The 13,860-nt window shown below is 55.8% G+C and overlaps 1 protein-coding gene across 3 annotated transcripts in view; it reads left to right on the top strand.

The window, feature by feature from the left end:
* Nucleotides 1–13,860, top strand: part of LOC123356219 (membrane primary amine oxidase-like) — a 33,824-nt gene that overhangs the window by 8,025 nt on the left and 11,939 nt on the right. The window contains exons 3-5 of one of the 3 annotated variants that reach the window (XM_044999240.1): nt 30–159; nt 430–3,091; nt 7,786–11,296. In XM_044999240.1, coding sequence (XP_044855175.1) covers nt 30–159; nt 430–714 — 415 coding nt within the window. In that variant the 3' untranslated portion in view covers nt 715–3,091; nt 7,786–11,296. Of the gene's footprint in view, nt 1–29; nt 160–429; nt 3,092–7,785; nt 11,297–13,860 lie in introns of those variants that run through there. The other 2 variants (XM_044999238.1, XM_044999239.1) reach the window with 2 other exon arrangements.

The raw sequence follows: 13,860 nt of genomic DNA, 5'->3' as shown, positions 1-13,860 counted from the left end.
CAAATCAATCTCTTCTCTCTGCTCGTTAGGTACAAACTGGCTGTCACCAAACGGAAAGAGGAGGAGCCGACCAGCACCAGCATCTACAACCAGAACGACCCCTGGACGCCCACCGTGGCCTTCGCTGACTTCATAGACAATGAGACCATCGTAAATGAGGTGTGCTGGGTTCTCCCACTGAGGGCTGCAGCCCCTTCCTTCCAGGGGAGTGTGCAGCACACCCACACCCACACTCACACACCAAGCAGATGGGGAGTCCAGCCCAGGGGTGGGCAGACACGGTGCTGGCTAGAACAGTTCATGTGTTGAAGTGTATGCTGGACCAGTGGTCATTGCTCAGTGGTGTTTACAGAGGGTCTGCCCCAGGTGTGCTCTCCTAGCTAGCAGTTCTCCTGAAATAGCCCAGTGACGCGTCTCTTCCTCTTCCAGGACCTGGTTGCCTGGATTTCTGTTGGCTTCCTGCACGTCCCGCATACTGAGGATATTCCTAACACGGTGACTGTGGGGAATGGAGTCGGCTTTTTCCTGAGACCCTACAACTATTTTGATGAAGACCCCTCTGTTCACTCACCTGATGGCATCTATTTCAGAAGTGACCAGGACCCCAGCATGTGTAAAGTTAATCCTGTTGCCTGCCTGTCCAAGACAGCCTCCTGCTCACCAGCCCTCCCCGCATTCACCTACAATGGCTTCCGGAACCAGACAGGTCCCTGAGCCCCTGACTGCAGGGCCTTGTACGTGGCTGCTGATTGACTGTTCATTGGGCCATGTGCTCAGGCTTCCATCGAAAGCAGCAGTTAGCCCTGGCTCACTGACACCATAGATCTGTAGATGGTTTATACAGGGCCGTCCTTAGGCATCCGCAGTTGCATAGGGCACCATGAAATTTGGGGCACCAAATTGCCCCAAATGTCATGATGCCTTAGGCAGCTGGGTGCTGCATACGCGACAGCACTAGCCCCGGTGACCAGCCCTGTCCCTCGGCCGGCACCCCCTGCAAGGGGCAGGGCCGTCCCTAGGGGGTGTGGGGCGCCGGACAACTCCCTCCGCCCCGCCTCTTACCCTCCCCCTTGCTCTGTCCCTGCCTTGCCCCCATTGCACCTCTTCCCCCAGCGACCCCGCACTCACTGGCAGCAGCGGGAACCGGAGCAACCCGGCCCCAGCCTGCGCTACTCCACCAGCTCCCAGTCAGGTTCCTGGCATGTTGTCAGCAGGGCTCTCAATTGGACAAAGTTTGAAATACCTCATGTTTAATTAAAGTTTTCCCAGGTCCCTTTTGATTCAACAGATACCTAGTGACCTGGTGCAGAGTTGCAGTTTATCTAAGAGTGTATATAAGAGACTTAGACACAGAAGCTCTGCACACTCACTAGACGTGACCTGATGTAGCTTCAAGCAAAACATTCACTAGCAAGCATCTGTCATCTTCTCACAGGCCTACCAAGGAGCTCAGGTTGGATGTGCATTCAAGACCAATTTTTATTTCCTGTAACATTTCTGTATTGCTACAAGCTCTGTATCCTCATTGGCTTAGGTGTATGTCAGTCAAAATATTACAGCTGTCAGTACCTTCACATATATTCAGTAGTTATACATATGTCCACCTTATAAAACACAGGAAAAGATGTGCTAATAAAAGGTAAGTTACAGCAGCGTCATTTGGAAAAGGTTTTTAAAAGTGCTAATGGCTTTAGAAATGTCCTGCTTTTGTCTCCTGTTTTGTGTTGCTGTAAGGCCGGGTCTCTCAGCCTCTCCAGACTACTGTACCCCAGTCAGGAGTCTGATTTGTCTTATGTACCCCAAGTTCCACCTCACTTAGAAACTACTTGCTTACAAAATCAGACATCAAGATACAGCAGTGTCACAGCCCCCTAGTACTGAACAATGGCCGACTTTCTCATTTTTACCATATAACTATAAAACAGATCAATTGGAATTAAAATATTGTACTTAGACGTTTCAGTGTATAGTCTATAGAGCAGTATAAACAAGTCATTGGCTGATGAAATTGTTGTTTGACTGACTTTGCTAGTGCTTTATATGTAGCCTGTTGTAAAACTAGGCAAATATCTAGTTGAGTTGATGTACCCCCGCCCCTGGACCTGTGTGTATCCCCAGGGGTGTATGTGTCCCTGGTTGTGAACCACTGCTGTAAGGGAGCAAAGGCTCCTTTGGGTGGAAGGCAGAAGATATGGGTTCTGTTCCCAACTCTGCTTATGATTCAGTGTGTGGAACCTGGGAGGCGTCACTTGACCTCCTGGTGCCATGGTTTTCTCTGCTGTAAAAGGGGCACGAATTGATAATGCTGACTCTGTGTTGTAAAATGTTTTGAGCTCAATGGATGAAGGTGATGAGTGTTCCCGTTGGAGAGAGGCAGGGCTGAAACAGACCCGGCAGGATTTCTGCGGAGACCCAACAGAAGGGTGTAGGACAGCGATGACTTACTATGTCCTGGGAAAGTAAGAGGCAGGAGGCGGGAATGCACCAGGCAGACCGTCAGAAAGCTCAGGATATGTTGCAGCAGACTGCAGATGGCGGACGGATGTTCAAGATGGGCCTCAAAGGCTGGTGCAGTTTGGGGACTGCTAGTTCCATGGGGAGTTGCGGAGATGTTAGGGCATTGGCTGGCACGCTCATTTGCATGGAATTGCCCAGAATGCCTCTTGTTATTTCACTGCACAGCTAGTGGGAGAACAGCCTGGATGGTTTGAGTGCTGAGACCGTGCTCCCCAGGCCAGAATTGTGGCCAGGCCTCAAGTCTGGGTTACAGGACTGTTGTGTGACCCTGCAGCTGTCAAGGCTGGCCGGGGAAGGGGTCCCAGTGACCAGAAAGCCGTGTTTGACGCAGGGTGTCTTTTTCGCTCAGTTTTTGGGTGCCTGTTTAAAAGCTGAATTTCTGCATTTCTATTGCTTAAGGGGACACAGGTGTCTCTCCCCACCAGAACAGAGTGGCAGCAGACCTTTGCTAGGTGGATCCAGGCAATAAGGGCTGATAACAGTTCCTTATTTTTTCATCTTGGTACAAGAAGACTGGGAGTTGCTGAGTGCAGCAAAAAGCAGCAAGAAACACCCCTGGTGATAGTGAATGGAGGTGAGTCCTGTTAATAATTAATTATAACAATAATAATATCAGAGGAGAGAAAGGGCAGGGGTGCTAAGAAAACAGTCCCTTATTTTTGAAATTCAATGTTGGTAACCCTTTCTCCAGGCTTTTTGGGTTGGTTTTGCATCTGTCTGCAAGCTGGTCAGGAGGCATTTGCTGAGGGGTCTGGGGGGGTTGCAGTCTCTGTTGGGTTAAGGGAGCTGGTGCTCAAAATGGCATTCCCTGCCTAATAGACTAGCACTCAAGTGCTTTTCAAACCCAGACGTGTGTGTGATCCATTTCCTAGAGATGGGCTGGAACCAGAACTCCAGCGCCAAACACTCTGGGAAAGTTCTGATTCGGGCCTAAACTTTACTCCCTGACTCCAACTCCTAACACATGGGATTGCACTGCCTGTTTGCCATGAACAGGACATGATGATCTGGGAGGCAGTGGGAAGACCTGCTCCTGTAAGTTGTCCTTTATTTCTCCTTCCTCAGCCCCCCCCCCCCCCCCCAGGCCCTGGCCGTCAGTCCTGACTCTGGAGCCTGTCAGCGGTGCTGCGGTGCTGGCTGGTTGTGGGAGATGGGGGCTCAGAGATGTTGATTGTCATTACAAGTGCATTGCAACACACTGGAAGGCTCGGAGGTGGAGGAAAGGCCTGGCCTGGCCTGGCCTGCTGTGAGGGGGCTGCAAGATTCTCTTTGCAGCATTCGGCACAGTGACAGGAAATAAATGCTAGGTTCTGCTCTTGGCTCTCAGATCCCCTCTGTCTGCAATGAGAAAGTTTCACTCCCTTAGGACACTGGTGGGCTGCTTAATTTGTGTCTCTAGCACAAACAGTCCTGGCAAGAGGGGTCAGAGGCTGAGCACGAGGGCCGAGCTCTAGCAAATCCCAGAGCAACGCAGCCCAGGCAGAGCAGCTTTCTCGGGGCGGGAAGTGCTGCAGCATTGGGGCTGGAGCTTATTCCACTCTGGAGCATACAGCTGCGAGTTGTGCTGCAGTATTGCGGAGGGGCTCAGCCCTACGAAGCCAGGCACTGCACAAAGGACCCGGCCCCTGCACTCAGGAGTGGGGGAGCTAAGCACCAGCTATTGCCTGTTGTGATGACAGCTTTTCTCGCCAGCAACCTCAGGGCTGTGGGGAGGGGGTCTGAGAGCAGCGCAGGCCTAAGGAAGAGTGGTGCCTTCCCTTTAATGAAGGGCACACTCCCTGTTCCTCTGCCCCACTCTCCGGGGCTCTGGGGTCAGGGGGAGGGTTGGCCTGAGAACAGGTCATCAGTCACCTTCAAAATTCCCTTGCTCTGGCTGCTTCCTCCAGGCTCTCTTTGCTTGTGACATCACAGCTGTCACCACAATAACCAGTCGTGACATCACTAACAGAGGAGGGAGCGCCCATTGTGCGTGACTCTGCTGGCATGGTGTCCAGGCGCGGGAGAACCTAGCATCCGAGGAGGAGGGGGAGGAGACTCACAGCTGACCGAGAAGTGGAGCTGGCTTAGCTCCCAGCATGAGGATGCCGCCTGTGCTCTCCTGCTTTCACCCCTTTCCCAGCAGGTGGCAACCCAGCTGCTTCTGAGCTCTTCGGCGCGGGGCAAGAGCGCGGTGGGGCAGCCTGTGGCACAGCTGTGGGAGGCTCAGCTCCCCCTCCCTTGGGTTGCCTGTTGTTCCCTGAGTTGATTGTGATTTGTAAGGAGCCCAGTCGTGCAGGTTAAAGGGCTGTGGGAGCAGCACAGCCAGTTCTCCAGGTGTTCCGTGGCTGTGCAATACCTTTGCTACCGTTCCACGCACAAGACGCGTGCTGGGAATGCTCTGTGGACCCAGTCTACTGACAGCAAAGCACTAGCTGGAAAATAAGGGACAAACAAGTGAGTTAATGTGTAACAATTGTACCAAGCAGCAATTAATCAGCCCTGGCCTTGGCTTTTGTGGAGAGCAATCCTAGCTCTGGATCAGAGACACGGACCCTTGTCCAATGGCCCCACAGCCCCGCCAGACACCTGCAGGGCTCAGAGCTCATGCAGCCCAGCGCCGTGGGCACAGAACATCTGAGCAAGTCCCATGTGCCCTAGCGCCCGCCTCTTCGTAGTGGGGCTTGTCCCAGGGAACATGCACCAAACTGGAAGTCTGGTTTGTGTGTCTGAGGGTGGGGAAGGCCCATGTCTGCCCCAAGGCACAGACGCTTTACCAAGGTCAGGGCTTGGCCTCGCTTTTGAGACATTGGTCAAACCGCACATGCACCTTAGGTTGGGCAGTCCCATGGGAGAAGCAGGGGAGTCTGCCTCATGCAGCACCTCTCAGGGGCTGGGACATTCGCTGGGGCAGCAGGCCTGGCCTGAGAGCTTGCTAACAAGGAACCTGGTGGTCTGCATAAGGAGCGGCAATGCTTTCCCCGTCTGTCAAACGGCAGCACTGGACTCTGGGAAGCTGGTGGAGCGCCGGTATGTGTGTGCGGCGCAGTGGCCGCGTGAGTGTATTTATACGGACTGTCATGGAACCCAGGGGCTGGGTCAGGGGCAGTTTGCTGACCAGGGCAGGAAGGGATTCGGTGATCTGACTGATCCCAGATGTCGAAGGTCAGGATTGGTAGGAGGGTGTCTTGTGCTGTGGGCTGAACGAGAACAGAGCCAGGATCAGAGCCCATTGAGCCGCAGAGCGTCTCCAGCTGCTGATGACCCTGTCCCTGGGCTGACAGGGTCCAGGTGGGGGTGTCGTTTGTGAGGTGGGTTCTGTGGGATCAGAGCTGGAGGCTTTCCATAAAAATGAGCCCTGGGAGCTCCCTGCTCTTGTCTGAGAGAGGTTTTATGGCTGCTGCATTCAGGGATCCCTGCCCGGGCCAGGCCTGGCGCACGGGGCCCACAGTGATGGGCCCCTCTCTCAGGCTCCTTTGTGCTCGCTAAGGGACACATGCCGGGTTCTGTGCTCTTTGCTTTACCACAAGGGCTGCTCCTTCCTGCTCTGTTATCGACTCCTCCTCTCTCGTGGGTGCTAGTTCAACCCCAAAGCCCTGACCGGCCCAGTCAGGATTCCCTTTCCCCAGAGCAGCAATGTCAGGTCAACTCTCCTGGCCAAAATGCCCCTCGGTGAAGTTACCTGGGTCTCCCCCAGCTCTAGGCTCAGGGCTGTGTCATGCTGCTTGCTCCTACATCCCATCCCAGAGGTGGTTGCATTTCAGTGGCAAGAGCGGTTATCCCCAGTCTATGCCCTGTCTGAGGGCTCTCCAGAAACCTCAGTGTATTAGGATGATTCCTCTTTTAACAGAAGAACAGACCGAAAGCCATATGGAAAGCAGTTTACTTTGCAGACTCCCGACTGGCTGGGAAAGACGCCACTTCCTCCCGGAGCTTTGCCAGCTGACAGTGGGTCTGTAGAGATTATCCGGTGGGACAGTCCAAGAATTGGTTCCCACGTAAGGGCCAATGCCCAGGAGATGAGTGGGCCAGAGTAGCTGCCCAGACAACGGCAAACGGAAGGTGCGGAAAATACCTGCCAGGGAGTGGAGGGGACGTGTTAGAAAAGTCCTTGCTGTTAGGCTCCTCCCTGCACAGGAGGGAACAGTCCTGCCTTCAGCCCCAGGGTAGGTGGTGGACTAGCGGATTATGGCTTTTCCATCTCCTGTGTCTGTGGTTCGGCTGCTGTACACCGCTCACAGGTGGGGGCATTAGCAGCAGCATCCCTTGCCCCATCTCTGGCCTCTGAGAATCTCAACAGGCTTTAAAAACATCAGTGCGTTGAGCCTTGTGCTCTCCCGCCTGCCTTATCCTCGTGCCTGAGGTCCTGGTGCCAGGGGAAGTACTGAACTCACAAGCCCCTGGGAGTCTTTAAAGCAAGAGGGGGTTGCTCTAACAGCTGTTCTCTGGGTGGACCACGGGTTACTGGGCTCAGTCCTGTCCCCTGGGAGGGAAGTATAGTTGCCTCTACTGCAAGGGTCCCTGGGTGGGGCTAGCCTGGCACAATGGTCCATTCAGACCTTCATGTCCATGGGCCTTGTCTCTCATGCTGCCACCAGCTTCACACCATCTATGACGATGCAGTTCCTCTGGACTTATGCCAGAGTAGGTGAAAGCAGAATCAGGCCCCATGAGCTGGGAAAGCAGAGGTATGGAGGGGTCAGTGACAGCCGTAAATGGGATGCTGTTCCCTGAATGTTCTCTGCCTTCCGCACACGGCGAGCCAGTCCCTGGGGAGGCCAAGTTCTCAGAAATCCATCACCATCTGCCCAGTGTGTTTACCGGCTTGGCCTGCCTGGACTCTGCTCGCTGCGCTGACGCAGGTGAAGGCTGGGGGCGCACCGCGCTAACTGCTGCCAGCCATGACTAGCTCCTCACTCCACAGCACTTAGTCCCCCCAAAGTTCCTGGCTGGCCGGGAGCACGTTAGATTAAATATTTGCCCAGAGGACACAGACAGGCTCTCTGACGGAGGGGATGTCGCAGCAAGGGCAGAAGCTGGGAGCGTTTCCCAGAGCCCACGTTGCTGATTGTGTGACTGGACGCTAACCAGAGCCCTGGGAATCTCAGGGAACACGCTGTCCCAAAGCCAGCGATCTGGCTGTCATGGTTAGTGGATCAAAGGTTGGCAAGAGGCACTGGGGCTGCAGTGAGGTTTTGTCGTAACTTGTTACATATTGAAACTCTCTGGAGCAAGAGGAGCTGGCGGGTCTGATGTGGTTGGTTTTTTTCTCCCTGTTTATTATTGTTTCAGATGCCATGGATTGGGAACTGTGGGTGCTTTATAAATAGACTGAAGGTTAGTTCTTCTTTCCTGGCCTACATCGAGGGCTCTGCATCCTCTGCTCAAAGGCTGCTTTGCAGCGTCCTGCAGTCATCGCTCCTTGGCTCATGAGCCCTGCACAGCGGCCTATAAACACTGTATCGCTGCGAGAGGATGGAGCCAGCAGCTGAGGAACCGGCATCACTGGAGATGCTCAGAGCTGGGACAGGCAGCGTTCACCCACCAATGGTAGTTTAGTACTGATGAAATCAATCTCACGCCGATGCCCGTCCATCCCACACCAAAGGAGTCTACAGACGGGGACACTTCTCCTCTCTCTCCAGTGCTACACACAGAGGTGCTGCAGGCTTCCTCACGTAGGGACCTGCAAGTCCCAGCTTGCAGAAGTTAAGGTGCATCAAACATGGCCACACACATGCCCCCTTCCTTCCTGTTGCTGTGCTTACCTGGAGAGTGGTCCCCATCCTGTGGCTGCAGGGCCTCTCCTGACTCCCTTCTGCATGTTAGTGGGAAGCCCCATCTCCCCCGCAGCAGCCCAGAGGCTGTGGAGTTCAGGTCTGGGCTGCGTCCCAGCCATGGTGCCCAGCACGCAGAGAAGAGCCTGGGGCAGCTGGAACTTCACGTTCAATCCTCAGATGGTACAACAAAGCATGAAAGCCCCTGCTCCTTCCCCAGAGCCATGGGCTGATTACCTGCCCTTTCCGGCCTCGGGGGCCTGGGCCAGACTTGGAATACCATTGAGCCAAGGCCAGTTTCCTTAGCTGCGAGGAGAGATGAGCTCCCAGCAGATGGGAGCACAGAGCTAACCCAGGTGAAACTACTCCAGATCCTGCTCTGCCATCACCCCCTAGAGTGCACCCCCTCCACCCATGGCCCAGTGTATGCTGGGCCTGTGTGAACGGAGTGGAAGGGTCTCAGCCCAGTTCCTACTGGAGAGGTGTCCACACCAGTAAAACCACGCGCACTGGTGGCAGCCTCAGCAGAGAGCCACCGGTTGAACTGGCCATGGGGTTGGAGTGCCTGTCTTGCTCCAGGTCAAGGATGAGGCCAGTTGGTGGAGCAAGGAGCGTACGGGGAGAAGAAACTTGTGCTGCCGCTGCCCCTCCAGGATCTCTCATGCCTGGAGAATCCACTCAGGACTGAGGAAACAAAACTGGGATTGGGAATGCAGCTCCTGTGAAACATCCAGCAGGATGGGTCTTCTCCCAGTTCAGAAAGACGGGGGTACTGGCCCCAGAACACGTCCTTTGGATGTCAGAGGACCTTGCAAAGGAAGGTCAGTGTCGTCATTCCCACTTCACAGAGGGTGAAACTGAAGCATCGCTCGGGGACGTGACTCACCCAAAGCTCCCCAGCAGGTCAGGGCAGAGCTGGGAGCAGAGCTCTGCTCTCCTGAACGCCCTGCTCCTGGAGCCTGTGAAAGGCCGAGTTTGAACCCCCCGGAGAACAGTAGTGGTGACAGGGAGCAGGGGATTTTCTCCCCATGATGATTTCTCATTGGGATGCAGGGAGGTTCGGGGTCAGTGGCCCAGGGGCTTCAACATGTCAGCCAGCTTGTCTCATTAAAGAGGAGGAGGCCCGTAGCATGCTGCGATACAGCTTCTGACTCCTGGGGAGAGCACACAACATACCCAGCCACAGTGGAGAGAGAGGGGCTAAACTCAGGCCCGTGCCGGGAAGGCAAGGGGTTCTCTGCAGGCGTGTGAAGGAGGAATTCGGCTCTGGCAGGCTGTGAGGGGTGATTTGCAGAGCACAAGGAGTCCCAGGCAGCGCAAGCCCAAAGCGCTATCTCCTCAACTCACAGTCAGAAGGAAACTTGGACCGAGACCAGGCCGGATTCGGCAGATATTACAGCACGCTGGAGGGCCAGGAGAAATCTTGTGTTACCCTGGCAAGAAGCTGCGTTGCTCTCTCGGAGGCTGGATGGGTTGCAGCTGTTCCTAGCCCCGGACAAATGTTCCTCAATGCTGAGAAACTCCACTAGAGCTCCCAGCAGGACGTGGGGCCTGGATGTCGGCTCTGGGCCCGTGGCACAGATTCCGTCTCTCCTCTGGAGGAGGCGGCTGAGGGGGTCAGGGCTAGGCCAGAGCATGGCATTGCCTCCCAGGCTGGGTGCTGCTCTGCCCATGGGTGCACCGCAGGGTGGGGCGTGGGGGTTGCCAGCGCTGTGGGTGTGGCCAGACTATACTCCTCACTCTGAACAGCCAGCCCCGGAAATGCATCATTTCGCCCTGCGGGGCTGTGTGGGGCGTGGACTCAGCTACCAGGGAGACAGGGGTCCGTTGGGGGGCGGGGGGAGCTGTATTGGGATCAGAGTGACCCCAGGGTGATTGGTGTCCCCCTCTGGGCAGGGGCTTCCTGGAGGGAGGCCCTCATCCAAGCAGCAGGTCTGCATGCCGGCAGGATGCAGATGGAGGACATGCAGGGAATGTGGTGCAGTATCTGAACACCTTACACTCAGCAGTGGCGAAGCACCTGCTGGATTTCAGGGTCTCTGGCTTTTCTCCCTTGGCCCTTGCAGTGCTGGGTCGCGACCGAGGAGCAGCTGCACGTACAGACATTGCAGCCCTCTGGCACACACGCCAGGCTCCTGGGGACATCGGCAGAGCCACGCCCCGTGGCCGGCCGAAGAAAGGCCTGGGCACAGCGCGCTCTCCATCACGGGGGTGTTTGTGCAGAACGAAAAGTTCCAACGGGTAATTTTCTGCCGATGAAACCCAGGCCCCGTCTGTCACTGGGTCAATTTCCTAGTCACTCGCTTCCCCCAGCTGTGCCCAACGGATCCAGGCCAGGCTGTGTGGTCTGAGAGGGGCAGGAAGCTAGAGGCCAGGCTTGGGGCTGGGAGGTAGACAGACATTCTGGGTGGGTGCCATGCTGGGGTGTATGGGCAAAGCTGGTGCCTTGGGTGGTGCAGTGGTGCCATCTGGGGATGGGGACAGGGCGGGGTGGTGGTGGAGTGGGAGAGGTGCTTTGGGGACTGGCTGCGTGGAGAGCAGGAGGCATTTCTGGACATCAGCCCCTTGTCCTGGCAGCAGTTGGTTGTTTTCTGATCAGAATCTCTCGGCTCTAACGCCCTGTCTAGAGGGAGAAAGGAGCGCCCCCACCCCACCGCACCCCCCACCTCCTGCAGCTTGGCCGGGATGGACGTCTGGGGAGATCTCGTAATAAGACTGGAAGAAGCTGCTGCCCAGTGACTCTCAGGGTCTCCCCTCCCCCTCCTATTTTCCATGTGGAAACTTCACAAGGCAGAACTCTTACTGGGATGTTTCCAAGAAAAGACATTTTTAAAGCTGAAGCCAGATTCCCTGGCATTGTCCAGAAAGGCTCTCGCACAAGGACCCCGGACCAGGAGTGTTTAGCAAAGTCATTTTCTAAGCCCTGTTTCTGTGCACATGTTTGTTCCCCTTTGCCTTTGGGGATCGCGTTTCCCAGCTTCTCTCTGTAATCAGGAGGCCTAGAACCTTGCATTATATTTTAACAGAAGCTGAGATTCTCTCATGATCCTCTGACTCCGGGAGCTGGGGCTTTAAGAAAAGCCCCAACTGCTGCAAGAGCACAGGCAGCCGCTTGGGAGCAGGGCGGGTGGGATTTAGCTGATGGGGAATTCAGAGGTTTAGTGTCCATTGTTTATCAGCAGGGCCCAGGTCTTGGGGAGGTGACCCTAGCCTGGGACAAGCTGCCCACAGCTGCGCGGTTCAAGGCTCTTGACCTGAACTTTCTCACTGAGCGGAGATAAGGGCTGCGTTTCACTGGCTGTTTCCCCTGCTTGCGTACGCCAGCGTGTTGTGGTGCAGCGGAGTTTGGCTGCCCACTGTTTGGTTAGCTAACGTCACCGCTGTTTGGTTAGCATCTCCCCACACAGTTTCAACAGCAGCGATAGCCGGCTGGAACCCGCAGGCAGGTGGACGGGAGGCACCAGTGCGAGCGCTGCGTTACAGGCACAGAGCAGAGATGTTGGGCAGCGCTGCGTCTTGTGCAGCGGGGCTGATGCCTGTGACAGCTGCTTCCACCCTGGGCCTGGCCCCTGTCTGCAGCCCTGCAGCTCTCCCGGTCCCGGTGGTGCCAATCACCGCAGGATGGTTAACACTGAGTCACTGCCCTGCTTCCCAGAACCTCTCAGCCTGTTTCCTGAAACCCAGAGCCCAGGGCCTCTCTCCCTCCCCTCCTGGGGCCAGACCCGCCCTAACATTAGCCCTGTTGCTCTCTGTGCTGCAGTAACACCTGGGCTCTGGGGGACACACACGTAAACTGCAGCTCAGCTCCCCAATCATCTCCTGCCTTGAGTGCTCAGCCCCCGTCGCGCTGTTCTTCATGGCCCCTGCCTCCACCAGCTGAAACGCTGCTGTTGAAATGGTTTCCCTCTCTCCTGGCTCTGACCCAGCACCCCCCTTTTGAAGGGCCATCAGCTCCCCATTGCTCTGTGCATCAGGTCGGGCCCTTGTCTTCAAGGCTCTGCATCGCTCGGCTCCTGCCTGTGCCTCTGCCCCTCCGTAATGGCTGCCGTCCCAGAACCAGGGCCCCCGCCTTCCCGCTAAAGAGAGGATCCTGCCCCACAGCCTGTGTGAGCCACGCACGATCATCTGTGTGCAGCCTCGTCCACCCCTCCCTGTCCCACGCTGCCATTAAAAGCCCAGAATCTCTGCGAGCGCAAAGCTGCCCCGGCGTTGGCACAGGTTCTGATTTCTGCTCATGAGAGTCAGAAGGGACCCACGTCACCAGATAGAAAAGCAGGCTCTTCTTGTTCAGCATGTGAAAGCGAATCCATGTGGTTGAGTCCTCCGCATGCTAATGGCATGTGGTTCCAGGCGGCTGGCACGCCAGGCAGATACCAAATCCATAATTCATGCTTATCAGGAGAGCTGCTGATAATGCTGGTGGAGCAGGGCTGCCCTTCCTCGACAGCGCGGGGGCAGCATGGCTGCAGGGGAGGAGAGGCCAAACTTAGGGACAAAGGTGTCAAGAATTGAGTATATTCCCTTTGCTTCAGAGCCCAATGATCCTTCAGGGTTTTATTTTCCAGTATAAACAGGTTCCACCTTTGCCTGAAACCCATTTCAAGGGCTGCATGTCTCATATTCTTTGGCGCTGCATCAAGTGGGGCGGCCCGGGTGCTTTTGCAGGATCGCAGGGCAGGGCAGCAGCGGCCCAGGGCAGATGGGATTTGTGATTAGGAGTAGAATCGAATTGGTTGTTTCTCTGGGCATCTCGTGTACCCTGGGAAGTTCAGCTCTTAATGTAGCAAGCTAGAGAGTGAGGCCAGGTTCAGAGCTGGTGTCAGCAAGTGCGACTCCACTGCTGTGCATGGGAGTTTTACCGCCACCTGCAGTGGGAGCAGGGCTGGGCCCTACGCAGTGCGCACCCTCCTGTGGGAGTGCAGCCCTGTGTCGTCCTCCTCCTCCGTTGTGTGCTGTGCCCAAGGCTGCCCAGAGGATTCAGGGGGTCTGGGGCAAAGCAATTTTGAGGGCCCTTTCAATTAAAAAAAAGTTGCAATACTATAGAATACGATATTCTCGTGGGGGCCCCTGCTGGGCCCGGGGCCTGGGGCAAATTGCCCCACTTGCCCCCCCACCCCCCAGCCAGCCCTGGCTGTGCCAGGGCAGCAAGGGAGTTACGGAGGCAAGAGTGTCTGGTGTCTAGGGTATCTAGACGCCGAAGTTCCTTTGAGGCCACACAAAGCCCAGCAAAGTATCTCTAGAAAAGCACGATCGCAGGCCAAGCACTGGGGAAGCCTGACTGTCTAGAGCCGTTGGCAGGTCCTTCTGGCGTTTTGGGGGGATACTGGCTGAGTAAGCAGAGTCTTGTCTGGTTCCCAGTTAAATTACAGGGTAGTGCAAATGCCCTAAAGGTGCCCAACCATCCCTACCCAGCTCTCGGCTTTCATCCTGCTCCCACAAATGCCAGGTCAGAATCAAGCCCACCTCTCTTCAAAGTGAAGAGCCCAACAAAGGGCCTGCTTGACCCCACTACACTCCAGTAACATGCCAAAGTGACCCCACTGGATCTCTGGGACAACGTAGCCTTGACTCAGGCCTGAGCGCGCTATGC

The sequence above is a fragment of the Mauremys mutica genome, chromosome 25, assembly GCF_020497125.1.
Source record: "Mauremys mutica isolate MM-2020 ecotype Southern chromosome 25, ASM2049712v1, whole genome shotgun sequence".
NCBI lineage: Eukaryota > Metazoa > Chordata > Testudines > Geoemydidae > Mauremys > Mauremys mutica.
Note: the sequence above shows the minus strand (reverse complement) of the source record. Positions and strands in the feature narration are given on the sequence as shown.